Consider the following 25,524-nt stretch of genomic DNA (forward strand, 5'->3'; position numbering starts at 1 on the left):
CACTCAGATACACACCTCATTACTCTTACCATCTTCCCTCCTCCTGGCCTCTTCCTTCTTCTCCAATATCACTGATCTACTTACTTTTTTCCCCACCTCTTGATTACAAACAAGTCAACTCTAACACACATTTCTTCTATGGTTCTCATTCCAGTGCTATATCTACCAAGGCTTTTCTGCCCAAGATAATATATTATATAAAATTTCTTCTAGTTTACTTTCTTTTTTGAGAGAGGGTTTCACTATATAACCTGGATATTCTGTACTCATTATAGATTATGCTGGCCTTAAACTCACAAGAGGCCAGCCTCTGCCCCCAGACTGCTGGGATTAAACATGTATGTGTGTCACCACAACCAGCTCCGTTAGAAAATTTTATATGGTAACATTTCTAAACACATGGCATTTAAACAATATATACTAATTATCTCTTTACTTGTATGATTTCTTTTCTCTTTGAACTAATATATTTTGAAAGTAGTCTAAAGGTGAAGAAAATGGTACAATTTCTAGAGTGCTATCTGTATGAGCCTATCTCAGTACAAAATCTATCACTTCTCTGTACAAAATCAGAGTGATTATTATTAATAACCAACTATTACTAACCAAAAGCAGACATGGATATTAGGGAAAAACCCAATTAGAAAACATAAGTTCATATTCACCTAAATCCAGAAAAACAAAATATTACCTGTTAATTGTGAATGAAATTGGCTTAAATTTGAAGTAAACAGCACTTGACTTCCATGTAAAATTGGAACTATAAATCATGTATGAATACAAGTACCAAGATCTCAATTTTTAGAGCACCAGTAACATTCCAAAGCAATAAACCACATTTCTTAAATTCAGCTTGTTCACTAATTTAGAGTAGAATGTTCCATTCTCTCTATACATTATTCTAAATAAGTCTTAGGTATCAATACAAAAGGAAAGGCTACCAATTTCAGGAAGGCTTTCTGAAAAACTCTTAAATAGGGACAATCTAGTAAATCTCAACAATGTGAATGATTGTGGTATTGGGGATGTGGGTGCAGAGGAAACAACAGGACAGGTCATATCCCTCCCAAAGTAATAATAAAACAAGTCAAAATATTTCCAAGTAGATTTATCACAATCCTAAAATCAAAGCCATTATTTGTAAATGCTCTAAATGCTATGTATTCAAAAGCCTAAGAATAAGATACGTATCACTTGCTCCCTCCCCCCTCAAAAAAGCAAAAGGGTACTGTTAAACATTTAAAAAAAAACAAGGAGGCAAGGGCAGAGATGGTCCCAGCTGCCTTCTCTTTTTCTTCATGTATATTTTCTCCATCACAAGACTGACTCTGCCACAATCTACCACCATACTCATGGAGGATGGGGGACTCTCTGTCTTCAAATGTATAACCTCCACATCTGAAAAATGCCACATCACAGCGATCAAAGTGTATAGGAATTTTCCACAATAAAAGGCATCACTTGTAATTCCAACACAGACAAAAACAGATATTTCTGTTGTAATTAGAGCTTTCACAAATGACAACATATACAGCTGTGCTGTGTATAACCTGGAAGCCAATGAATCTGAAACTAAATAATAAAGGTTCTTTTAATGCCCTGGAAGTTTGCACAGTGTTTCCTCCATATTAAGTATTACTCCCCAGGGAAAACAACAGATATAAATCAATCCATCTCTCCAGTGGAATACTAAGTTTGCAGAATTTTACAGTCAACTTTGTATATTATAAAAATCAAACTGTATTTGTATTTGCTCTAAATACAAACACTGATATGTTTTCACTCTTGACAGCTGAAGGATTTTAGCCTTAGTTGAACTGTCGTATACTTAGTACTTCTGGATTAAATATTAACATTTGGCAGTTAGTTGTTTTACTTCTCTTTTTACAGTACAATGTCTTTACAAACAACAGCTCACAACACAGAGTTGAAGAGAAGAGTTCCAAGCTTGTTTGCATGGTTTTGGCATAGAAAAAGTGGCAGGATTTTTGAAAGCAATATACTTATATAGGTATTTTACCTAATTTGTGGTATTTTTTCACCAATGTCTCCCAACAATCAAAATATGTGAGCAATATCTATGACTTTAATCTTTCTTCATCACTTTGAGGAATTATAAAATGGATAGAAAATTTTTCTTTTTATTTTAATGTTGGTCTTGTGTAATGGTATATGTCTGTGACTGAGGGTACACACATGAGTATGGTAGCCAGGGGGAAACTCCATCTGGTTTTTACATGGGTTTTGGGATCCAAATGCAGGTCTTCAGGCTTGCACTGCAAGTGCTTCTACCTGAAGATCTATCCTCCTGATTCATGGAAACTTTTATCTTTTGTTAATGCTTCTTTAGGCAGAGATTAAGCAGCCAAAACAGAAATTTCTAGTTTCCAATGAGAAACATTTTAGTTGTCTCATATTTTAACCTATAACCTGAGGATATATTCAGTATGAAGGATTAGAAAACTTACCTCACAGTCAGTGCCTTTACTTGTGGCATATTCTGGAGTTACTAACAGGCACAGGTCACAGAAGGCATGTCCACACTGAAACTCATGGTGGTGACCTGTGGATGAAATTTAATCAATTAAACATTCTACAATTTGTAGAACTGGGAAATAGTTAAAAATAAAGGAAAAATTCAAAAAGTATAGGAAAAGATATATAGTTTAGTTAGACTGGCTGACATTAAAATATTTAGGAGAAACTACAAAAGTCAAAAGAAGGGAGAAAAATCAGGAAGCAATATCATACAGAGCTATATGAATCCAGGCAGTTTTGATCATATACAACTATGAATTTGCCATCTTACAATTATAGAGAGTGGTCTCACATATTTAATTTGTAAATATCATGTCTAACTGGCTGCAAATATTATATCCAACCTGAAGACAGAAAAATGTGTTGGTAATCTGGCTAATTAAAACGTTTAACCCAGACTCCAACCTTCTGTTTCCAAGACCAATCTTCATTCTGTTTGATAATACTACCCATGGCTAATTTGTATTTTCTGTCTTATGAAACGTTAGGGAAAGCTGAAATGAAACACTGGTAAGAATTCTCTCATAATAATCTAAGAGGTTAGCAAGGATGGAAACCAGGGTAGAAGGCAAATGTTATTATTTTCATACAGGTGACTCACAGTAAGATTATTTTTTATAAACCTAGCATTTGTGAAAAGTACCATAATTATTATTGTATCAAGATTTAAATGTGAACTTGCAAGATGGTTCAGTGGACAAGGGTGTTTGCTGCCAAGACTGATGATCTGACTTTGACCCCCAGAACCTACAAAACAGGAGAATATGGACTCCTGCAAGTTTTCTTTCAGCTTTCAAATGCATGCATTTGTGCATGTGTGCACCACAAACACACACACACATATATATATACACACATAATTTGTATATATATCTTTATTATTTTAAAATATTTAAATGTACGAGGTAGAATTTTAAGCTTCTCATAATAAACTTAAAAATTACATAGTTTTTAAAATAGAGTACTATCTTATTTCATTATTTATTTTTGTTAGTGTGTGTGTGAGTATTCACCTGTGCAGGTACATGTGGAGGCTAAAGAACAACAATGAGTTCTGTTCCTCAGAAGTAGACTACTTTTTTTTTTTTTTTTTGAGAAAGGGTCTCTCACTGGGTTGGTACATGTCAAGCAGGCTACAGTAGCTGGCAAATCTCCAGAGATCTGTTTTTACCTCCCCATAAGTGCCAGCCTTTTCCTCAGGCTCCAGGCACACAAGTCAAAACATCCTTACACAGAAAAAGTAAAATAATTAGTAATGTTCTGGTAGAACACATTTATGAAATTCTTGCTAAATTAAAATAATTTCATTAATTTGACATTTTTGAAAAGTATTTTAACTTTTTAGCAAACTGAAATTTGGTGCAAGGCTGCTATGTTTTAAAGTTATATTTAAACTTCAGGGCTAATATAACTAAAGCAATACAAATTCTCAACTGTCTTAATATAATTTTTGATATTGTACAAGTTGACCTGTAGCATACTATTTAGCTTATAAAGCAGTAACTATTTTTCCAGTTGAATATTTCTAAATCTAATACAAATGCATAGACAAACCATTGGCTTTAAAAGCTTATTATGCTTAAGAACCTTATTTTATAATAATTTTCATCTTAAAATAGACATTTTCAGTTTAACAGAAGCAGTGACCAAAACTCCAAATTGGTCTACAGTGCAGGCCTGTAATCCCAGCTACTGAGGAGGCTAGATCTGGGGCAGTTAGTTTGGCTGGCATCTACAAGGATCTGGGTCCAATTCCAGTACCGCAAAACAAATAAATGCCTTGAGAGAGAAGCTGCTCCCCGTTGAAAACGCAATCAGCTTTCTCTGTGGAAGATACTGTCGCCTACGCGGTGTCCATCTTGAAAGGGCCAACTGACCTTCTATATTGTGTATGTGATTACATGTAATGTGTAAACATTAGACTGTAAAGGAACAAGCCTTTCAGTAATTCCAGGAGTTTTGATGCAACAACTTATTCGTGTGCAAGTCCTCTAAAGGACTCAAGTTACAATAAAACAACCTGAACTTAAAAATTAATTTTGTGGATTGTAAATGAACTCAACAGGAGCACGGTAAACACAGGCAAAAACTCTGTACCACCCCCTCAAAAAACAAAAGCCAAATCCCAAGAGTCACAAAAGAAACCAGAGTTTCCCAAGCAGTGCTTTAAGATAAATTGGGCCTCTTTTTTTTTAATTTTATTTTTTTAGTCTAAAAAAATTTTTCATTCCTCATTACTCCTGTAAGAAAAACTATCCAGGAAGATCAAGTTTCATTCCTTCTTGATTACAAGATCACACAGCATTTCTTTCGGGATTTGTTTTGTTGTTTTGCTCTTTTTTTTTTTTTTCCTTTTTGAACCAAAGGAGTAAAGCATGTTGTGTGGGCCATGGGGGTGACTCCAGTTAATAAGCACCCTGTTTCCTCACTGCCCTTTCACGAGTCTGTCCACTTGGCGAGGCGTGACAGAGTGCTTCCGAGACTTGGCAGCGGGGGAGGGCCCCTAAAGGCAACTCTGCCTCCATCTCCCCGGGCGTGTGGAAAGCACCTCGGGATGCCCAACTGCGCACAAGCCACAGCCGGGTTCGCGGTGACCCGGGCCCCTCGCACACCCTCGCGGCCTGACCCTCCTCCAGGCCTCGTGTAGCCGGGCGGCCCGCAGGGACACCCGGCAAGCCCCAGGCTCCTCACCGGAGGCAGCGGGCACCTTTCTTCCGCACCGAGAGCACTGGCACCCCGAAGCACCCCGCGGTCCACTCGGACTCCCCACTAGGTGGCAGGAAGCGAGCCCGGCTGTAGAAGCCTCCGACGCCATGGCCATCGCTCCTCTCACTGAGGAGCAGCGGCACGTGCAGGTCCCAGCAGCCCCCGCGGCGGGGGCCAATCCCAGGAAGCTGGTGGGCGCAGGCAGCCAATCAGGAGGCAGAGGGCCTGGGCTCCTGTGGGGTGCTGGGCTTTCAGTTTTAGCTGGGACACTTGCGTTCCTGAGAGAGAGCTTGGGCTTACTTTTCAAGTCCTCCCCGGGAGTCACACCTTAACCAGCTTGAAATCGTGCTGTGTGAATTGTTTCCTACTGTCCTGAGGGACCTCCAGCATCAGCTTTTGGGACAAAGGAGGCCCCTTCTTTACGTGCTCTGGGTCAGGGCGGCAATCTCTGTCAGACCTTGATAGTAGCTGTGGCGGAGACCTCAATTAGCTACCCTGTGAGAGATTCAATTAACTCCAAACAAAGGATGCTTATTACTAACAGCTGCGGAGACTCATCTGCAAGGCTCCATCCTGGGAGGCATCAGGGAGGCTAAGAACTTGAAAGCTAATAGATTTCTGCTTGAGAGGCGTGTATCTAGTAATTTGGTGTCTAGAGTAAGAAGGAGTCAATATGGTTTACAGTGGTATGGAAAGTCTTCCTAGACGTGGAAAGGTTTTGTTTTGTTTTGTTTTCCCCTAGACCCTAGAACCCCACCAATACTAAAAGGAGTAAACGGAAAGTAAGCATTCCAGGGAGAAAAACCACAGGGAGAAGCTTTACCAGGGAGATGCCGTGGCTGCTAAAGAATTAATTTATAAACCACCCAACAAGGGTACGTACTAGTTTGCTCAGTGTGGAACTTTGGGGCAGGGGAGGAATTAAAGAATTTTGAAGAGGCCTGAATAGTGGGCTTTGCCCCGTAATCAGCAAAGCACGGGGGTGGATTTGTGAACAAGGAAGGAAAGAATCTGGCAACTAACTGACGGGACTATTTCAGAAGAAGCACCTGGCGGTGGCAGGACCAACTCGGCTGCTAAAAATAAAGTCTTGTGTGTATAGTTTCTTTTTCCTGCTCTATATTGTATAATGATTATACGTTAAAAAAAAAGTTTTTACAGGCACACCCCTCATAAAACAGCAATTGACATTTTTATAGTTTTGTTTTGTTTTTTGTAAAACGCAATTTGTTCTTTGAATTTGGTGTGTGTGTATTGAAACATTGCAAAAATGAACACACAGTACTCCTCAGCGTCTAAATGTTAGATACGATGAACACGGCTGCTTTTTTAGGATGTCTTTTGAGAATAGTGACCAATGTTTACGGCCATGAAAATAAGCCAACTTTTACTAATTGAGAAGTTTTATGATGGACTAATTAAAAAAAATTAAGGCATACTCCCACTGAAAAATCCTTATGCCTTGTTACCTTTAGGAGGAAATTTGGATGTTTAAATCTGTTCCCATTCACCCATCCGTTAGTTTTTATTGACTCATAATGGAATTAAGGTGCTTTCTAATGATAATAAAACCAATATTCTAATGTAGCATGTTGATTATTCTGACCTTAAATTTTTTTTAGTCTCTTTCCTTCCCCCTCATCTGAACTATCCACTCCTTCTTTGTCAACTCACTCTTTCCAGCCTTTGGAGGTTGTTTTCGAGCTTTGAAACCTCATTGATGATTACCACTTCAGCATGTAGCAACAGTCTTTTCCTCCAGGTATAAATCTTAGTTTGATTTTGCCTTTTGCTTTTTGAGTCAGAGTCTATCTATGTTTCCCAGGCTGGTTTCAGACTTCTGGACACAGGTGATCTCTCATTTCTGAGCTTCCAGAGTTGTTGGGAGTAGGAGGCACACACTACTATTTACACGCACTTTATAGTAGTCATAGTAGAGTGATTTGAATAACAACAATCTCATTGCATAGAGATTCATTTTGGCCAAAATATGAATATCTGAGGTACTACAGAATAATCATACTTCTGATTATCCGTGGTTTTACTGAATATCATCAGGTATGATGCAAGGAAGTATGCCCTTGGTAATCTCAGAAGTTGAATAATGTTGGATAAATCAGGACTAGTGAAAAATACAATGATATGAGTTTAGACCCTATGGTAGGTACTTAGTATTAAAAGTAATATACAAATAGAGCAGTTAGACTTGCCGTATTAACATTTAATCTACATTAGTTAGGTCTTTTGTTCGAAACCCTTTATTGTTTTCCCAATGACTGTGATGAATTCTTATGACTTTGTCCTCTCATAGGTCGATCAGAAACTCTTCCCTCTGCTATTAATTTTTTCCCGTTTTATCTTTAAGATAAGGGAATAAGGAGTAAAAGTGCAAACACACATATACCTTCCAATCAGTTTAAGAAATAATTTAGTCTTAAGTTGTTTAGTTTTATTATATCTCTTTGAATATACTGACATGTTGGCTAGGTTTTGTGTTTTTTTTGTTTGTTTGTTTGTTTTTTTGTTTTTTTCTCCCTTGTATTTTATACCTTCCATCTAGGAGAAGTTTTCTTCAAGGGCATCCTTAAGAAGTGTATTTAGGTAGGGATTTATTACTGGTGAACAGAGTAAGTTTTTATTTACAGGAAGAAAGATTTTCCTCTCATTCTCATGCTTGAATGGTTGTTTAGTGACCCAAAAAAACTAGGTTATTTCTCAAATAACTTTACATGACTTTTTGTTTCTATTATTATTAAGAAATTGTATGTTAAAGTGTCATTCTTTAAAAGCAAATTGTGTTTCTTTAGCACTCTGTATATTCACAATAATTCTGAAGTGTTGATACTTATTTATTGTACCATTTTCTTCTCTGTAGCCATGACCCAAATACTTGAGATTACCATTTGAATGATGAAATCTTTATTTGGCTTATGGTTTTAGAGACTTTAGTCCATGGCCCTTGGTACCATTGATTCTGGGTGCATGGAAAGGAAGTACAGCTTCATGGTGGCAAAGTATGAGGAGACGGAGACTGTTCACCTCATGGCAGCTCAGAAGCTGAGAGTCGGGCAGAGATTGCACCTCATGGTGACCTCTTTCTGCCAGCCACTTTCCACCTTCTGAAGTTTTCAAAACTTGCCAAAATGGTGCAATCAACTAGGAACCAAGCTCCTAATGCATACAAGCCTCTGAGGAACATTTCACATTCAAACCATAATGTTTACTCTACTTGATGGCAATTCTTGGATCCATAAATTCTTGTCTTACAGGTCTTGGAAATCCCAATTATTGCTATTTCCTTTGTTACATTTTTCTCAGCAACAAATTGGACTAATTTCTCCTTATTCCTTTTAATGCCTTTCATATTTTTCATTTTTAAATATCTTTGTGCTGCCTTTTGGCTAAATTTTTTTAGAACCATGTCCTTGTTAACTCTCTGTTCATTTTCATCTAATTTGATATTTATCATGACCAGTAAATATTAAAATGTCTATGACTATATTTTCTTTCTTTTAACTGCCATAGTTGCACAATATTTTGGGGTGAAATTATTTCCCTTGTATCTTTTTTATTCTATCTTTATTCTTTTTAAAAAATCTTTCTATTGTTTCTTTGTGAACTTCACATCATGCACCCCAATCCCACTCATCTCCCCATCCATTCATATCGGCCCACCACTCTTGCAGCCTCTCTGTCAAAAGAAAATTAAAAAATAAAATTAAAATTGAACAACAACAACAACAACATGGAATGGAATCTGCAGTGTTTCAAGGTGTGTCACACAGGATATACTTTTGTCCAAACATCTTTACTTGCAAATGTTCATTGCAATGAGTCCTTGGTATGATTCCAGGCCTCTGGCTTCTGCTATACTATCAATACTGGAGCCTGCTGGGTGTGGTTTGAATAGGAATGGCCCCTCAGACTCATGTGTTTCAGTACTTGGCCCATAAGTAGCCCTATTAGTAGATGTGGCCTTGTTGAGGGAGTGTGTCATTGTGGGGGTGGTCTGTGAGGTCTCCTATGCTCCAGCTACATATGCTCAAGCAGTGTGAAACGTACCCAATCTCCTCCTGGCTGCCTTCAGATCAAAATGTAGAACTCTAGGCGACTTCAACATCAAGTTTACCTGCAAGCTGCCATGCTTCCTGCCATGATGATAATAGACTAAACCTCGGCAAGAGTAATCCAGCCCCAATTAAATGTTTTCATTTATAAGAGTTACTGTGGTCACGGTGTCTCTTCACAACAATGGAAATCCTAAGACACCGGGACTCCTCTCTGATATCCTGTTGATGCCCTGTGTCTTGGAGATCTGCAGCTTTGGACCTGTAGGACCAGCCCTTTCGCATGATCCAGCAGTTCATAGATGAGGCAGATGTTGGGGTGGAACAGCTCAAAGCTCTGGACCTGGGCCTGGGTGGTAGCAGCTTTCCCGCACCACCTCTAGGGCAACCTCTCCAGCACTGCCCAAGCCAGCTCAACGAATGCCACAGCTGGCAAGGGGTGGAGCCAGCTCTCACTTTTCCCACCCTTGTGACCAGCTCTCTTGCCAGGGTGGGGATGGGGGCTATCTTTCCTGTGCCTATGCCCTTGGGGCCAGCTTGCTTGCATCCCTGCCACAAGGGCCAGCTTTACTGTGCTACCCAGGCCAGGTGTGGAATGGGAGATGGGGCCCTCTCTTGAGTGCTGCAGCCAGTGAGGGGCAGGACCGGTTCTGCACAGCCCTCAGACAGAAATACGGTCCCAGGCGGCACCCTAGACTAGGGACAGTCTCATGGCCTTTGGTGGTAATATGGGTCATGGACATTGACACAGATCCCTAGTGCTGCATGGCCATAGGCATGGACATGGTCCTCAGCAGACATAGGCCTGGACTTCACCATGGCCTCAGGGAGCAGTGCAGGCTGCTCACGTCAGAACATTCCTCACCACCCTCACATCTCCAGATCTGTCTCTCCTCACGGTGCTCAAACTGTTCCACTTCTCATTCTCTCCCATCTCTCCACCACATACTTGTTCATCTTACTGGTGCCTGCATCAGGCAGCGATGCACCATGGGCAGCAGGCAGGCCTCTCTCTATTTTAAATCACTAGTATTTGTTTGTTTGTTTGTTTGTTTTTAAGCACTATGTGTGTGCCTAATGGCCATGAAGAACAGAAGAGGACATCGCATTCCCCTGGAACTGAAGGTTCAGAGTGTTGTAAGTCACCATGTGGGTGCTGGGAACCAAACCCCAGTCCTCTGCAAGCTCACTATGTGCTCTTAACTGTTGATCCTTCTCTCCGGCCCCTTTTAAAAATATTTTGAACACATTTTCTGTTATATCCTTTAAGTTTTTTTCTCTTGAGAAATTTAATTCCACAAATTGTTGTTTTTTTGCTGGTTCTCTTACACAGTAACTTGTTCATTAGACTGATCTTTTTATGCACTGTGTAAAGATTGTCTTTGTATTATTCAAATTCTGATTCCTGTACCTGCAGAGATCTGATTACAGGCCAGACTTCGGTTTTGTTATTCTTTAACTGCATCATATTTTGTAAGCACTCCCTTCAACACTTTCTGATTGGTTTAATAAAGAGCTGAATGGCCAATAGCAGAGGCAAGGAAAGGATAGGAAGGCCTTTTATCAGAGATAGGAACTCTGGAAAGATCAGGTGGGAGGAGTCTCCAGACAGACACGGAGGAAGAAACAGTGCTGAGACTAAGACCAAGATGTAATGGACCATGTACATCTAGAGGTAGGCCAGACTACCATTGTCTGGATAGAATAGCTGAGAATCTGCCCAGCGATAGCACCTCAGCTAATAATAAATATAGTAAGTCTCTGTGTCTTTATTCCATTCACTGATGGTCCCAAAGAAAGTCCCGTTTTACTTGTTTCTCCACATGATTTTGTATTGGATATAATTTCATCTTTGAAAGTGCTTATGTTGGGACCCTGTGAGGCTTATATTAAAAATACATTTCTCTAAATTTTGTTGCCTTTCCCCCTGATGGCCCAAGGTATTGTGTATTTAAGATCACTTGTTTTTTTGTTGATACAGGTGTTACTATATATCTGAGCTGGCCTAGAATTTGCAATAAATCCCAGACTGATCGCTGGTTCCTCCTGCCTGTACTGTAAGGTAAAGGAGTTAGGGAAAGACCACCCTGACATTGACTTGACCCCAAGCCCAAGACTAGGACCAAGAAACAGAATCCCACTGGTCCCTGAGTTTACTCCAATCCCAGGCCACCCTGGAAAGCTTGCCTGTGTGTGTGTATATGTATGTTCAAATTATTGTGTTCTTATAGTTTGTTTTGGTTTATTTGATTTAATTTTTTAAAGACAGAGTCTCACTATGTAGCCCTGGCTTTCCTATAACTCCCCATGTAGACTAGGCTGGCCTCAACCTCACAGAGATCTGCCTGCCCCATCTTCCTGGGTGCTGGGTTCAAAGGCATGTACCACCACAACCAATTTATGTTGTGTTTTGCTGCCTGGAATTCCCTTCTCATCTAAAAAATACCAAAAATAAAACTTAATTTTAAAGTGAAGGTAATAAAACTCTAAAACAAATCAAAACTCAGAAATCTTTTTAAAAATACCACAGAAAACTAAAGCATCTCCAAATAAAAAATATAAACGAAAATTTGAAAAGTCACCGCCCAGAAGAGTATATTATTGATAGAATCTAGAATAAAGAAATATTCTCCTGTATCTATAAAAAAAAAGAAAAACAGCCCAAGAGATGAGATTATAAAAGCCAAAATTAACAGACAAGAGACAATGAATATCAGCTTCATTGATCACTAGAGAAATGCAATCAAATACCCCACAGTAACCTTATGGAATACTCATTGAAATATTGTTATTAAAAAAAAACATTATAAAACCAAATGGCTGCTGACCCAAGCATTTTCATGGCAGGATTGGAGTAAGCAGGTAGACTGAAAGGTAAAGCTATTTGTCAATCTTGTATGCCTTTTAGTTTAGACAAACTCTCTTCTGGTAACCTAGAATATTCACTTGTCTCCAGATTGGTTTAGAATTTGAACTAATGGTCCTTGAGTAACCCAGGATAAGACGAGAGAGAGACAGAGACGGAGTATATAGAGCTTACCCTGGTGATTTCAGCACTTGGAAGATAGAGGTAAGCATTGCAGCTCTGAAGGCAAAGGCTTTTCCTGCAGAAGTGTTACAGCTCTGCTCCAGCAGGGAGCGCTCTCCCCAACAGAAGTGTTAAGCTCTGCTCTGAGAGGTAGCCTGGCAGTCAGGAGCCGAGGAAGACCGCAAAGTCAGGTGGCAAAATAAACCTCACACAAGAGATTTACTGGGAGGAAAAAACCCAGGAGGATGGCTGCCCCTGATGGGTAAAGAAGCAGCAGAGAACTTGGAGGAACACAGGGTTTATATAGGGTTTCTTGGGACAGAGCACACATACACACATATACCGCAGAGGGCAAGGCTCGGGGGAGACTGAAACTGAGAGAAATTGATTCCATGATAGCATTTCAGCTTTGGTTTTTTTAAAAATATTAATTAATTTTTTTATTAATTAAAATTTATCCACTCTGTATCCCAGCTGTAGACCCCTTTGTCATCCCCTCCCAATCTCACCCTTACTCCCTCATCTCTTCCTATGCCCCTCCCCGAGTCCACTGATAGGGAAGGTCCTCCTCCCCTTCCATCTGACCCTAGCCTATCAGGTCTCATCAGGACTGGCTGCATTGTCTTCCTCTGTGACCTGGTAAGGCTGTTTCCCCCTCAGGGGGAGGTGATCAAAGAGCCAGCCACTGAGTTCATGTCAGAGACAGTCTCTGTTCCCATTACTAGGGAACCTACTTGGACACTGAGCTGCCATGGCTACATCTGGGCAAGGGTTCTAGGTTATCTCCATGCATGGTCCTTGGTAGGAGTATCAGTCTCAGAAAAGACTCCTGGGCCCCCAATTTTTGGTTCTGTTGCTCTCCTTGTGGAACTCCTGTCCCCTCCAGGTCTTTCTATCTCCCCCTTCTTTCATAAGATTCCCTGCACTCTGCCCAAAGTTTGGCTGAGTCTCAGCATCTGCTTTAATACCCTGCAGGATAGAGTCTTTCAGAGGCCTTCTGTGGTAGGCTCCTCTCCTGTTCCCTGTTTTCTTCCTCTTCCGATGTCCATCTCATTTGCCTTTCTGAATGAAGATTGATCATCTTCCCTTCTTGCTTAGCTTCTTTAGGTATACAGACTTTAGTATGTTTACTCCATATTATGTGTCTAATATCCACTTATAAGTAAATACCATGTGCATCTTTCTCCTTCTTCGATACCTCACTCAGGATGATCTTTTCTAGTTCCTACCATTTGCCTGCAAATTTCATGATTTCCTTGTTTTCAATTGTTGAGTAGTATTCCATTGTGTAAATGTACCACAATTTCTGTATCAATTCCTCAGTTGAGGGACATCTGGGTTGTTTCCAGATTCTAGCTATTACAAATAAAGCTGCTACAAACATGGTTGAGCAAATGTCCTTGTTGTATACTTGAACATATTTTGGATATATGCCTAGGAGTAGTATAGCTGGATCTTGAAGAAGCGCTATTCCTCATTGTCTGAGAAAGTGCCAGATTGATTTCCAAAGTGGTTGTACAAGTTTACATTTCGACCAGCAATGGAGGAGGGTTCCTCTTTCTCCACATCTCTCCAGAATGTGTTGTCACTTGAGTTTTTGATCTTAGCCATTCTGATGGGTGTAAGGTGAAATCTCAGGGTAGTTTTGATTTGCATTTCCCTTATGACAAGGGATGTTGAGCATTTCTTTAAGTGTTTCTCTGCCATTTTATATTCCTCTATTGAGAATTCCCTGTTTAGCTCTGTACTCTGTTTTATAATTAGATTACTTGATTTGTTGCTTTTTAACTTAAGTTCTTTATATATTCTGGATATTAGCCCTCTCTCAAGATATAGGGTTGGTGAAGATCCTTTCTTAGTCTGTAGGCAATCATTTTGTTCTGATGACAGTGTCTTTCACTTTACAGAAGCCTTTCAGTTTCATGAGGTCCCATTTATTGATTGTTGCTCTTAGAGCCTGTGCTGTTGGTGTTCTGTTCAGGAAGTTGTCTCCTGTGCCAATGAGTTCATGGCTTTCCCCCCCTTTTTCTTCTAACAGGTTTAGTGTGTCTGTTTTATTGAGGTCTTTGATCCACTTGGACTTTAGTTTGTGCAGGGTGATAAGTATGGATCTATTTGCGTCTTTCTACAGGTACACATCCAGTTGGACCATCACCATTTGTTGAAGATGCTGTCTTTTTTTCCATTGTATGGTTTTGGCATCTTTGTCAAAAATCAGGTGTCCATAAGTGTGTGGGTTTATTTCTGGGTCTTCTATTCAATTCCATTGATCCACCAACCGGTTTCTATGCCAGTACCATGCAGTTTTTTTTTTTTTTTTTACTATTGCTCTGTAGAACAGCTTGAGATCAGGGAAGGCGATACCTCCAGATGATCTCTTGTCGTATAGGATTGTTTTAGCAATTCTGTGTTTTTTGTTTTTCCATATGAAATTGAGAATTGTTCTTTCAAGTTCTGTAAAGAATTGTGTTGCTATTTTTATGGGAATTGCATTGAATCTGTACTTTGCTTTTGGCAGGATGGCCATTTTCACTATGTTAATCCTACCAATCCATGAGTATGCAAGATCTTTCCATCTTCTGATATCTTCTTCTATTTCTTTCTTCAGAGACTTGAAGTTTTTTTCAAACAGGTCTTTCACTTGCTTGGTTAGGGTCACACCAAGGTACTTTATGTTATTAGTGGCTATTGTGAAGGGTGTAGTTTTCCTAATTTCTTTCTCAGCCCTTTTGTCTTTTGTATGCAGGAGAGTTACTGATTTTTTTTTTCAGTTAATTTTGTATCCAGCCGGTTTGCTGAAGGTGTTTATCAGCTGAAGAACGAGTTCTCTGGTTGAATTTTTGGGGTCACTCATACATACTCTCATATCATCTGCAAATAGTGATACTTTGACTTCTTCCTTTCTAATTTGTATCCCCTTGTTCTCCTTTAGTTGTCTTATTGCTCTAGCTAGGACTTGAAGTACTATGTTGAAGCGATAAGGAGAGAGTGGGCAGCCTTGCCTTATCCCTGATTTCAGTGGGATTGATTTAAGTTTCTCTCCATTTAGTTTGATGTTGCCTATAGGCTTGCTGTATATTGCCTTTACTATGTTTAGGTATATACCTTGTATGCCTGATCTCTCCAAGACTTTAAACATGAATGGGTGTTGGATTTTGTCAAATACTTTTTCGGCATCTAAGGTGATGATCATGTGGTTTTTCTCCTTTAGTTTGTTTATAGGTGGATTACATTGAGGGATTTCCATACATTGAACCACCCCAGGATTCCTAGGATGAAAGCCTGCTTGGTCATGGTGGATGATATCTTTTATGTGTTCTTGGATTCAGTTTGTGAGTATTTATTGAGTATTTTTGCATCAATGTTCAAAATGTTCAATGATAGGTCTGAAGTTCTTTTTCTGTTGTTGGGTCTTTGTGTAGTTTAGGTATCAAGGTGACTGTGGCTTCATAGAATGAGTTTGGTAATGTTTCTTCTGTTTCTACTTTGTGGAATAGTTTGAAGAGAATTGGAGTTAACTCTTCTTTGAAGGTCTGTTGTGTAACCATCGGAAGGTAGACTTTTGATGACTGTTTCTATTTCCTTGGGGGATATAGGACTATTTAATCTATTTACCTGATCTTGATTTAATTTTGGTAAATGTAATCTATCAAGAAAATTGTCCATTTCATTTAGATTTTCAAATTTTTTGGATTTCCTCAGTGTCTGTCATTATGTCGCCCTTTTTGTTTCTGATTTTGCTTATTTGGATAGTTTCTCTCTGCCTTTTAGTTAGTTTGGCTAAGGGTTTGCCTATCCTGTTGATTTTCTCAAAGAACCGGCCCTTGGTCTCATTGATTCTTTGAATTGTTTTATTTGTTTCTAAGTCATTGTCTAGTCCTCTTGGGTGTTTCTGCTCCCCGCCCCCCCCCCCCAGGGCTTTTGGTGTGCCATTAAGTTGCTTGTATGAGATATCTCCAATTTCTTTCTGGAGGCACTTAGTGCTATGAACTTTCCTCTTAGCCCTGCTTTCATTGTGTCCCATAAGTTTGGGTATGTTGTACCTTCATTTTCATTGAATTTTAGGAAGTCTCTAATTTCTTTTTCCATTTCTTCCCTGACCAAGCTGTTGTTGAGCAGAGAGCTGTTTAGTTTTCATGTGTATGCAGACTTTTTGTTATTTCTGTTGTTGTTGATGTCTAGTTTTAAGCCATTGGGGTTCTGAGAGGATACAAGGGATTATTTCAATCTTCTTGTATTTGTTGAGGCTTGCTTTGTGCCCAACTATATGGTCAATATTTGAAAAGGTTCCATGAAGTGCTAAAAATAAGGTATACTCTTTTGAGTTTGGGTGAAAAGTTCGGTAGACATCTATTAGGTCCATTTGATTTAGGACCTCTGTAAGTGCCATTATTTTCCTATTTAGCTTCTGTCTTGATGATCTGTCCCTTGGTGAGAGTGAAGTGTTGAAGTCTCCCACTATTAAGGTGTTGAAATCGATGTGTGATTTAAGCTTTAATAATATTTCATTTACAAATGTAGGTGCTCTTGTATTTGGGCATAGATGTTCAGGATTGTGATGTCCTCCTGGTGCATTTTTCCATTGATGAGAATGAAGTGCCCCTCCTCATCTTTTTTGATTAATTTTGGTTGAAAGTCTATTTTATTAGATATTAGGGTAACTATTCCAGCTTGTTTTCTGGGTCCATTTGCTTGAAAAACAATTTTTCAGCCCTTTACTCTGAGGTAGTGTTTATCTTTGTTGCAGAGGTGTGTTTCTTGGAGGCAGCAGAATGTTGGATACTGTTTCTGCAACCATTCTGTTAGTCTGTGTCTTTTTATTGGAGTGTTGAGTCTGTTGATGTTGGCAGATAATAGTGACCAATGAATGTTAGTTCCTTTTATTGTGTAGTTGATGGTGTTGCTGTGTTCCTATACTTGTTTTCTTTTAACTTTTTGTTGCGAAGTTACCTACATCCTGTGTTTTCTTGGGTGTAGTTGATTTCATTAGATAGGAGTTTTCCTTCTATTCTCTTCTGTAGGGCTGGGTTGTTATGTAGATATTGTTTAACTTTAGTTTTGTCATGGAATATTTTGTTTTCTCCATCTATGTTGATTGAAAACTTTGCTGGGTACAATAGTCTGGGTTGGCATTTGTGGTCTCTTATACTCTGCATGACATCTGCCCAGGCCCTTTCATAGTTCTGGGTTTCATAGTTTCTATTAAGAAGTCTGGTGTGATTCTGATAGCTCTACCTTTATATGTTACATGGCCTAGTTCCCTTGCTGCTTTTAATATTTTTTCTTTGTTCTGTAGATTTAGCGTTTTGACTATGATGTGACGTGAGGAGTTTCTTTTCTGGTCTAGTCTATTTGGTGTTCTGTAGGCCTCTTGTATGTTTATGGACATCTCTTTCTTTAAGTTGGGAATTTTTTCTTCTATGATTTCTTGAAAATATTTTCTGGACGTTGGAGTCTGGAATCTTCTTCTATTCTATTATTCTTAGATTTCATCTTTTCATGGCATCCTTCATTTCTTGATTGTTTTGTGTTTAGCACTTTTCCGATTTTACTTTTTCTTTGAGAGATGTATCAATTTCTTCAATTATATCTTCAATATCTGAGATTCTTCCATTTCTTGTATTATGTTGGTGATGCTTACCTTTGTGGTTCCTGATCTTTTCTCCAAGTTCTCCAGCTCCAGGGTTTTCTCTGTTTGTGTTTTCTTTATTGATTCTAATTCTGTTTTCATGTCTTGCACCATTTCCTTTATCTATGTGAATGTGGATTCCTGTATTTCCATGATGGCCTCTATTTTTTTGTTCGTTTCCTCTCTATATGTTACTACTTGTGCCTCTATTTGTTTGGCTTTATTTGCCTGCATTTCTTTGAAAGCTTTGTTCGTTTCCTCTTTATTTGTCTCTAATAACTAGAAAAGCACAGATTTGAGATAATTTTCCTGTGTTTCCAATGAATTAAAATATCCATTGATCTTTGGGGTTGCTGGTGCAGCCATGATGTCCTGATTTTTGCTGGATGTGTTCTTACACTGACCTCTAGCCATCTGCTTATCCATAACCTTGGCTGTTTGTTCTTGGAGTCTGTACATCAGATTGGGTCCATCTGTCTCTGGTGTCTGGAGTATTCTTCAGGAAAATAGAGAGGTCCACCGGTTCGAGAGTGGATGTTAGTGTTTCAGCTGTAGCTGAGGAGGAAGGTCGCAGATGTATGTAAGCAAGAGCAGGAGTGTGAGTGGAAGTGTGTCTTGAAGGACAGGGTGCCAGAGCATGTATGCCTGGAAGCGTGGAGCATAGGCATGGGAAGGGGTGCTGGCACTGTTCGCGGGCACAATGCACATGGGCAGATGCCCTGAATGCCTCAGTGGCATACAGGCCTGTTGTACTGTCCTCTCATTATTCAGATCTGCCAGGGCTCCAGGAATTGTTTGCCTGGACTCCACTGGGAGACCCACAGAATAGGCTCCAGTGTTGAGAATGCTGTCTTCAATGTGGTAACTGCTGCCTCAGTCACCGAGCATGGAGTCTTGTGCTTGGGGCAGCAGCTGCTGCCCGCAGCCTCTACGGGCAGGGAGGCTGGGGCTCGGGGAAAGGAGAAGTGCAGGAGGTGTCGAAAATTCACTACTCTCAGTCCCTGGAGACGTCCACGGGTGACCTGGGGATCCAAACTGTCCCAGCGCACAGGTTGTCCCCTCTTTCCCAGGAAGCCCCAGTGTTGATGTTCTGGCTTCAGCTGCCCCTCCTCTCACCAATTACAGAGTTTCAGAACAGGTGTGCCTCAGATACGGTGCGTGCTGGTCGCTGCCATCTCAGACTCCCAGCTTTGGTTTTGGTTTTGTCTTTAATACAACTTTGTGTGTACCATTTTTACTAAAATATCAGGTAGAAACTTATATAAATATACAGCATGTACTTCATATATGCTCACATACTGTGCTCCTATGCACCGCCAGAGGGTAGGCAGTAGGACAAACGTTCCAACCAGCACCTAGGGTCTCAAAATGCACCAGATGGCACTGGACTCATAATGTTTGCAGTTGCTGCTTTGTCTCTGGAGGGGAGTGATATGAAAAGGCATAAACTTGAATGCATAAAATTCTCAAATAAATAATATATAAACGCACAGTTATTTTTTATATACATCCTGGAGAAGGTAGAATGCCAAACTCTTTCTACAAATGATGGGCTTCTCTTTCTTTATAAATAAATAAATAGATAGATAGATAGATAGATAGATAGATAGATAGATAGATAGATAAATGGTGGCAGAATAGGAGGAACCTTTAGAAATCCCAGACTTTCTAATAACCTTTTTGTTTGTTTGTTTAAAGCAGGGACGCCAAGCCACTCTCACTTCCTGGATTGAGCAAAAGCCCTGGGGATTCTGATATCCAAATTGTGCAATTCTTTTCCTTTCCTTTCCCTTCCTTCCCTCCTTCCTTCTTTCCTTCCTTCCTTCCTTTCTTTTTTTTTTTTTCAGAAAACTCTACTTAGTGAATTGCAACAGATGAAAATTTGAGCAAGTGGCCAGATGACATAGCTCCCTTGGAGAAGAGTTAAGAGGCTTTTCTTGCATCCCCCTTGCTTTTATAATGAGTGAATGAAGATCAGGCTGTACTCACCCCTACTTAAGAAATTGTCCCTCATATTGAACTCTGGAGAGCTCTAGCCAAAACCTGGGGAAGTGACCATATAAGCCCCAGGGACATTCCCCTGTGAGCCATTCTGCAGGGCAGGGCAGCAGAGTCTTGGCATCCACATAGGCTCTTTCTTATATCCCATATTTCAGTCTCCATTGCCCCTTCTGCAATTCATTCTCTGAGGGAAATCTCCTGCTTGTCACTATCAGGGTAAATGGGTGTAAACAATAAGCAGGAAATGCAAGAACGCCTCAGGTTTGAATGTGGCCAGCAGAGGGTAGATTCGTGTTTCTAGACATTTGTGTGTTTAAGATCAGGGGGAGGGGGCCAAGGGGGAAGCGAGGTGAGGTGAGAGGGAGGGACTGGGGGGAGAGGAGGGAAGGAAACTTCCTACCTGGATATGGAGTAAATAGATAGATTAATTAATAAAAAAAAATTATGAAACAGAAACAGGGAGGCAGAAAAAAGGAAGCTTTAAAATTAAGGGTGAAAGATGGTCACAGTTTTGATTCTGAAAATGGGTCCTGTTGAGAAAACAGGACTATGGCCTCAGGGTAATTCAATAAAACATGGCTATGCAGTTATTAACAAAAAAGAATCCATGCTACAGATTCTTGAAATCATAAGGTTCTGGCTCTGCAGCTGCAAACAAAGCTGCGGTTCTGGGGCTAGATGGTGCTAGATGTCACGGGCCTGCGTCCTGCTCTGAAAGAGGCTTACACGGTGGAGATTTTACACCTTTACATTTCTGTGGTCCACACCCACTTCCTCACTTCTCTCCATGTCAAAGCAACCATCTACTGCCCACTGTCTCAGGTTCCCTAGGTGACCGGGTCTGTTTACAACAAAGTTATGATCATCAGGAGACTTCAGAAGGGTGGAGTCTATCCAAGCCATCAACCTCTGTTGTACATGAGCGAAGAAGGGTGTATTTGGGGTTGAACTTTTTTTTTTTTTGTCAATCAATAAGAAATTGTATAGATTAAAAATATAAAGTGCTTTCTGGACCTGCATGCCATCCTGTTCGGGAGTCATAACCTCATCTGTATTACTCCAGTGTTAGCGTATGTGCGCTGCAGCGCGAGAGCTGACTTTAAATAGAAAATGGCCTATTGTCTGAGACAGGTCTGCAGAACGCTTCCACACCTCTGCAGCTTGCGCACCTCTCGAGTGCCAGGCATTCCTCCCAGTGGGTGTGTCCCTGATCTGAGCACACACACCTGCACTACGCACCTGCTGCCTCTGCCGCCTGCTCTTCCATATGGACGGAGGACTGTTCGTCACCATAAGAGAATAAAAATACTTCATGGCATTTGGAAGGTTGAGAACCACCGCACTAACGTCGCAAGCCCTCAGATTCCTAAGGAGGAGACGACTTAGATCATGGGGAGTCTCTCTGACCTGGGCTCGCCTATGGTGCTCTGAGACTATAATCTAGTCTCTGCCCAGATAGAGAGCTCCAGGGCCAGGGCCTTCTTGCCTTGAAGCCTACCGGGAGTACACGGGCTTTGGCAGGGAAGCTTGTGGCTGTTTTCTAAGAAGTTCCAAAGCCCAAAAGCTCATTTAATTTGGTTAGCTTGCTTTACAAATTATGCCTCTCAACACCCAATCTATTTTTTTTAAACAGAACGATGTTAAGAAATATGCTTGCTGCTGTCAGTACATGGTGACCTAGAGATTTGCCCATTGGTAGAAAGAGCAGAGTTGGCTTTAGCCTTCCTTGTTAATAGTTAATGGTATAATGACTTATTGCAGATTTGACATGACTGAGCTCTTTCATCTTTCATCTGCTGGTTGAGTGTATGGGATAAGAGAGTAGAGATTTTTTTTTTTTCAATGCAGTTTATTCAGGAACCTTGAACAATCCTCGGACCCTGGGGAAAGCCAGCCCACAGCTTAAATAGCCTCTGGGTAGCCAACCCAGGGAGAGTAGAGATTTTTAAAAGGTTCTGTTAATAGGGTTAGCCTTCAGAAAGCTTTGTAAAGTGAACCGCTCTCAACAAGACAGACATTGTCTCTGGGAGTATACTTTTTAAATTTAAAATTAAAAAAAATTTTGGAACTACAATTTACAATTAACTTATCTCTTGCATTCTAAGTATAACAATTTGATATAAACAAAAGTCTATACTGTCGTGTTTGCAAATACTAGATGTGGTTGCTTAGGGTAATAGTCTCAATTTTTAAATATTTTACCATATCAAATTGTTTCTAACCAAAAATTTTATTTTACTTAAGATACTCTGGTTTTGTTAACTAAATAATAGCGGATACTTCAATATTTAAAGCAAAGATACGAAGTTTACCACATGTGGAAGCAAGAGCTACCACTTAGACACTTTCTGTTCGGATTCATCCTGTAGATGCTGACTTTAACTTGACTTTGTTTACAGGGCATCCAGGTCCTTGTCAGTCACGCAGGAGTCTGATGCAACGAACAGCTAAGTACGGTGGCCTTACCCTGCTGGAGAACTCTGGTCATGGTCTAGCCAGTTTTACAATTGTATTTCACTCATGTTACTCTTGATGGAGAAGTTTTCTTCATGTAACTTTGTCTCTTAACGTTCTCCACAAAGTTGTGGTTATTACCTCCTGTCTTATGTTCTGGTTCTTTGTTAAGTTTTATCGTGGCCCCTTGCATGGACCCTCTTCTGAGGCACCCTAACTGACGCTTTTCTCATCACCCTCTGTCAACCTTGAAGCAGCTGTTGAGAGATCAATGCCCCAAAACCCTATTAGCAGTTCAGGTGACCTCTAAAAGGAGACTAAGGTGCCATAGACCATCCAACTCATCCCTCTTCTTGCTGGACATCGTTGGCAGAGGGGGAGGCTCAGAACTAAAGCAGCTGGGCTGAAGCCTCTTTTGCATCGGCTAACCTTTCTGTCTCAGAAATTCTGGCTAGAAGAGACCTTCATCCCTTCCACCCAGGCCAGATATAATTCTTTACTTTTCTATTTTCTCCTGTTCCCTTTCTTTGATGCTCTGTAGCTCCCTGCTACTTCTGGTAGTTTGTTTTGGTGCAACTGTCCTAGCAATGGGACCAGTTACTGTCACCCAGAATCAAGTCTATTCCCATTTTCTCCAACTTCTGTTCCTCCCTATCCCTCAGCCTACCTAAGAAATCTCAGTTCTGTTCTGTAACCAAATCATCTGCTTACAACCTTCTAGTATTTGATTTCCAAGTCTCTCCAGGAATGCAGGATGACAATCACCTGATCCTTCTCACCTGATCAAGTTAAGACTCTTCCTTGCTACATGACCCATGGACCCCCTCTTCAATGGACTCAGAGCTACCCTTCTGACAGAGGCATCAGAAGAAAACAGCTACAACATCCCCATCCTGCATTTTTGGGTTTTTATTTGTTTGTTTGGTTTGGTTTGGTTTTTGTTTTTGTTTTGTTTTTCCAAGGCAGGATTTCTATGTGTAGCCTTGGCTGTCCTGGACTCTCACATCCTGCATTTTTTGTATCTTCTCAGCACATGGGTGACAAAGATGCCTCCCCACCATGAATAAATATGGTCCTGCCTAAGATCAGACCAAGCCTCTCTTTCCACCTTCTGTCTCTGTCTTTTATTAATCGAACATACTTCACTATGACTCATCCTGAAATTCTTTTTCCAAGGTGCCAGACAATGTCCCAGGTGAGTTGGAGTCACCTCAGACTTTGAGGGATTCCCTCACACGCATAGTTGACAAAATCAAACTGCGTTCCCTCCTGACTGTGACAACTGAGGATACAATCCCATGACAGAATTGGACCATACCTGTCCCTTTGATAAGGCTTGTAAGTCCTGGGGCATGTCCCTTTAAAAATTATTATTTCTATTTTCATCCCTCTCTTTTTAATTGGATTTTAAAAAATTTAAATTAGCAAGTAACAAATTTCCTTATGGAATTCCACCTGGACTGCTTTTATTGATCTTCCCTCCATCACCCAGTCCTCTGCCTTAGCTTCTGGTGCTATCCCTTGTTTGTATGTACTCTCCCAGGAGACACCTTCTCACTTTCAAGTCACCTGTGTCCTAGTACCTGCACTTAAAGCCTGATTTTCCTCCTGATGGTCTGTCTCCTTTCTTGTTTTATGACCTTACCTCCATAACCTCCCCCCCCCCCGCCCCACAAACAGAGGCACTAGTATCCAAATATGAGTGAGGACATGCAGTGTTTGTCTTGAGCCTGGGTTATCTCACTGAATAGTACCTTCCAATTCCATCTATCTTCCCACAAATGTTTTTTTTTTTTTTAGGCTAAATACAATTTTGTTTGGTATATGCACCCCATTTGTGTCATCCATTTATCTGTTGATGGATGTCTACAGATTCCGTTGCCTAATAGCGAATAGGGAAGCAATGAACATGATGCATGAGCATCTCCGCAGTAGATATAGACCTGTCCCTTTTCTTTGGGTCTACTGATAGCAGCAGCCCTTTTCCAACAGTCCTTCACATCACCTTGTCTTATGCGAGGTGACTTCCTGTGCATCTTTGGTTCTTGATGTGGTGGCTAGAATAGCCTTCCACTCCAAGGGGATCTTATTCCTATCTCTGCTGGGTGAGCAGACACTGTACCTTTTCCAGGGACAACCAGGCGGTATGCTGGACACAGGCCGCTGGTTTCTGCCTAAGAATACTTTTCTTTGAAAGGAACTGGCTTACAAGAACTCTCCTGTGACCCTTGATCCTTTCCCCCCTTCAGCCTTGCCATGGAACTGCTACCTTCTTGTGTCTGACTTCCCGTCATTTCCCCTGCCTGGCAGGAAGTCTCCCTGATCACTTCTGACATATTGTATTTCTTGCTGCCCGTGCTACATCCTGCTCTTGATTGACAGCTTCCTGGTGAAGTTGGTTTTTCTTTCCATCATTTCTCCTCTGTGGTGGACACCACCCTGGTAAGCATGGTGCTGTATGTTTCAGGAGGCACTTGCTTTATTTAAAGAATGAAATTGAGACAAACAAAAACAAAAACAAAAAACCAACCAACCAACAAACAAACAAAACATCAACAACCACCACACAAAGAAACCCCAGTAAGTTTAGAATCGAAATGCTGTGCTCCGTGGTACCTCGATTTATCTTCACAGTGACTGGCTAATGGGGGCTCCGTTCATTTAAAACATGTAGGTTTTCCCCTTTTATTTCTGTTAGAACCTCTGCATTGCTGGGATAAAATCCTTTACATGGGGCCCAATGTCAGTGGGGAGAGCAGAAAGTAGGAATGGGGTCCTGGGTGAAGGGAGCCTTTTGAGAGAACTGGTCTGAAGTCCAAAATTCGGCATCTAAGAAACAACAGAGCCAAACAGAGAACAAATTGCAGAGTAGGTCAAGCCTGGCTGGCAGCGGCTGTGCGGAGAATAAGTGGGAGCCTGCTTTTCCTTTTCATTGTAAAGGAGTGGGTTTTTAAACGGCAAGATCACATAAAGTAAACAAGCGCTAAAAGCTTTCTTTAAACTCTCAGTTTGGGGAGGGAACTAGGCAGTTAGTTGTTCTAACCAGTTCGAAGGAGCCTTGAAGGACATGTTTATCTAGAATCCAGGAATGTCACCTGATT

At 40.5% G+C, this 25,524-nt stretch overlaps 1 protein-coding gene across 1 annotated transcript in view; it reads right to left on the reverse strand.

Moving 5' to 3' along the window:
• Rnf17 (ring finger protein 17) overlaps positions 1 to 5,356 on the reverse strand; it is a 141,367-nt gene extending 136,011 nt beyond the window's left edge. Inside the window, exons 1-2 of the mRNA XM_060391145.1 lie at positions 5,230 to 5,356; positions 2,469 to 2,563 (exon numbers count right to left, since the gene is read on the reverse strand). Coding sequence (XP_060247128.1) covers positions 2,469 to 2,563; positions 5,230 to 5,353 — 219 coding nt within the window. The 5' untranslated portion in view covers positions 5,354 to 5,356. The remainder of the gene's footprint in view (positions 1 to 2,468; positions 2,564 to 5,229) is intronic.
• Between the last annotated feature and the right edge of the window lie 20,168 nt (positions 5,357 to 25,524).

This window comes from Meriones unguiculatus, chromosome 9 (assembly GCF_030254825.1).
Source record: "Meriones unguiculatus strain TT.TT164.6M chromosome 9, Bangor_MerUng_6.1, whole genome shotgun sequence".
Classification (NCBI taxonomy): Eukaryota; Metazoa; Chordata; class Mammalia; order Rodentia; family Muridae; genus Meriones; species Meriones unguiculatus.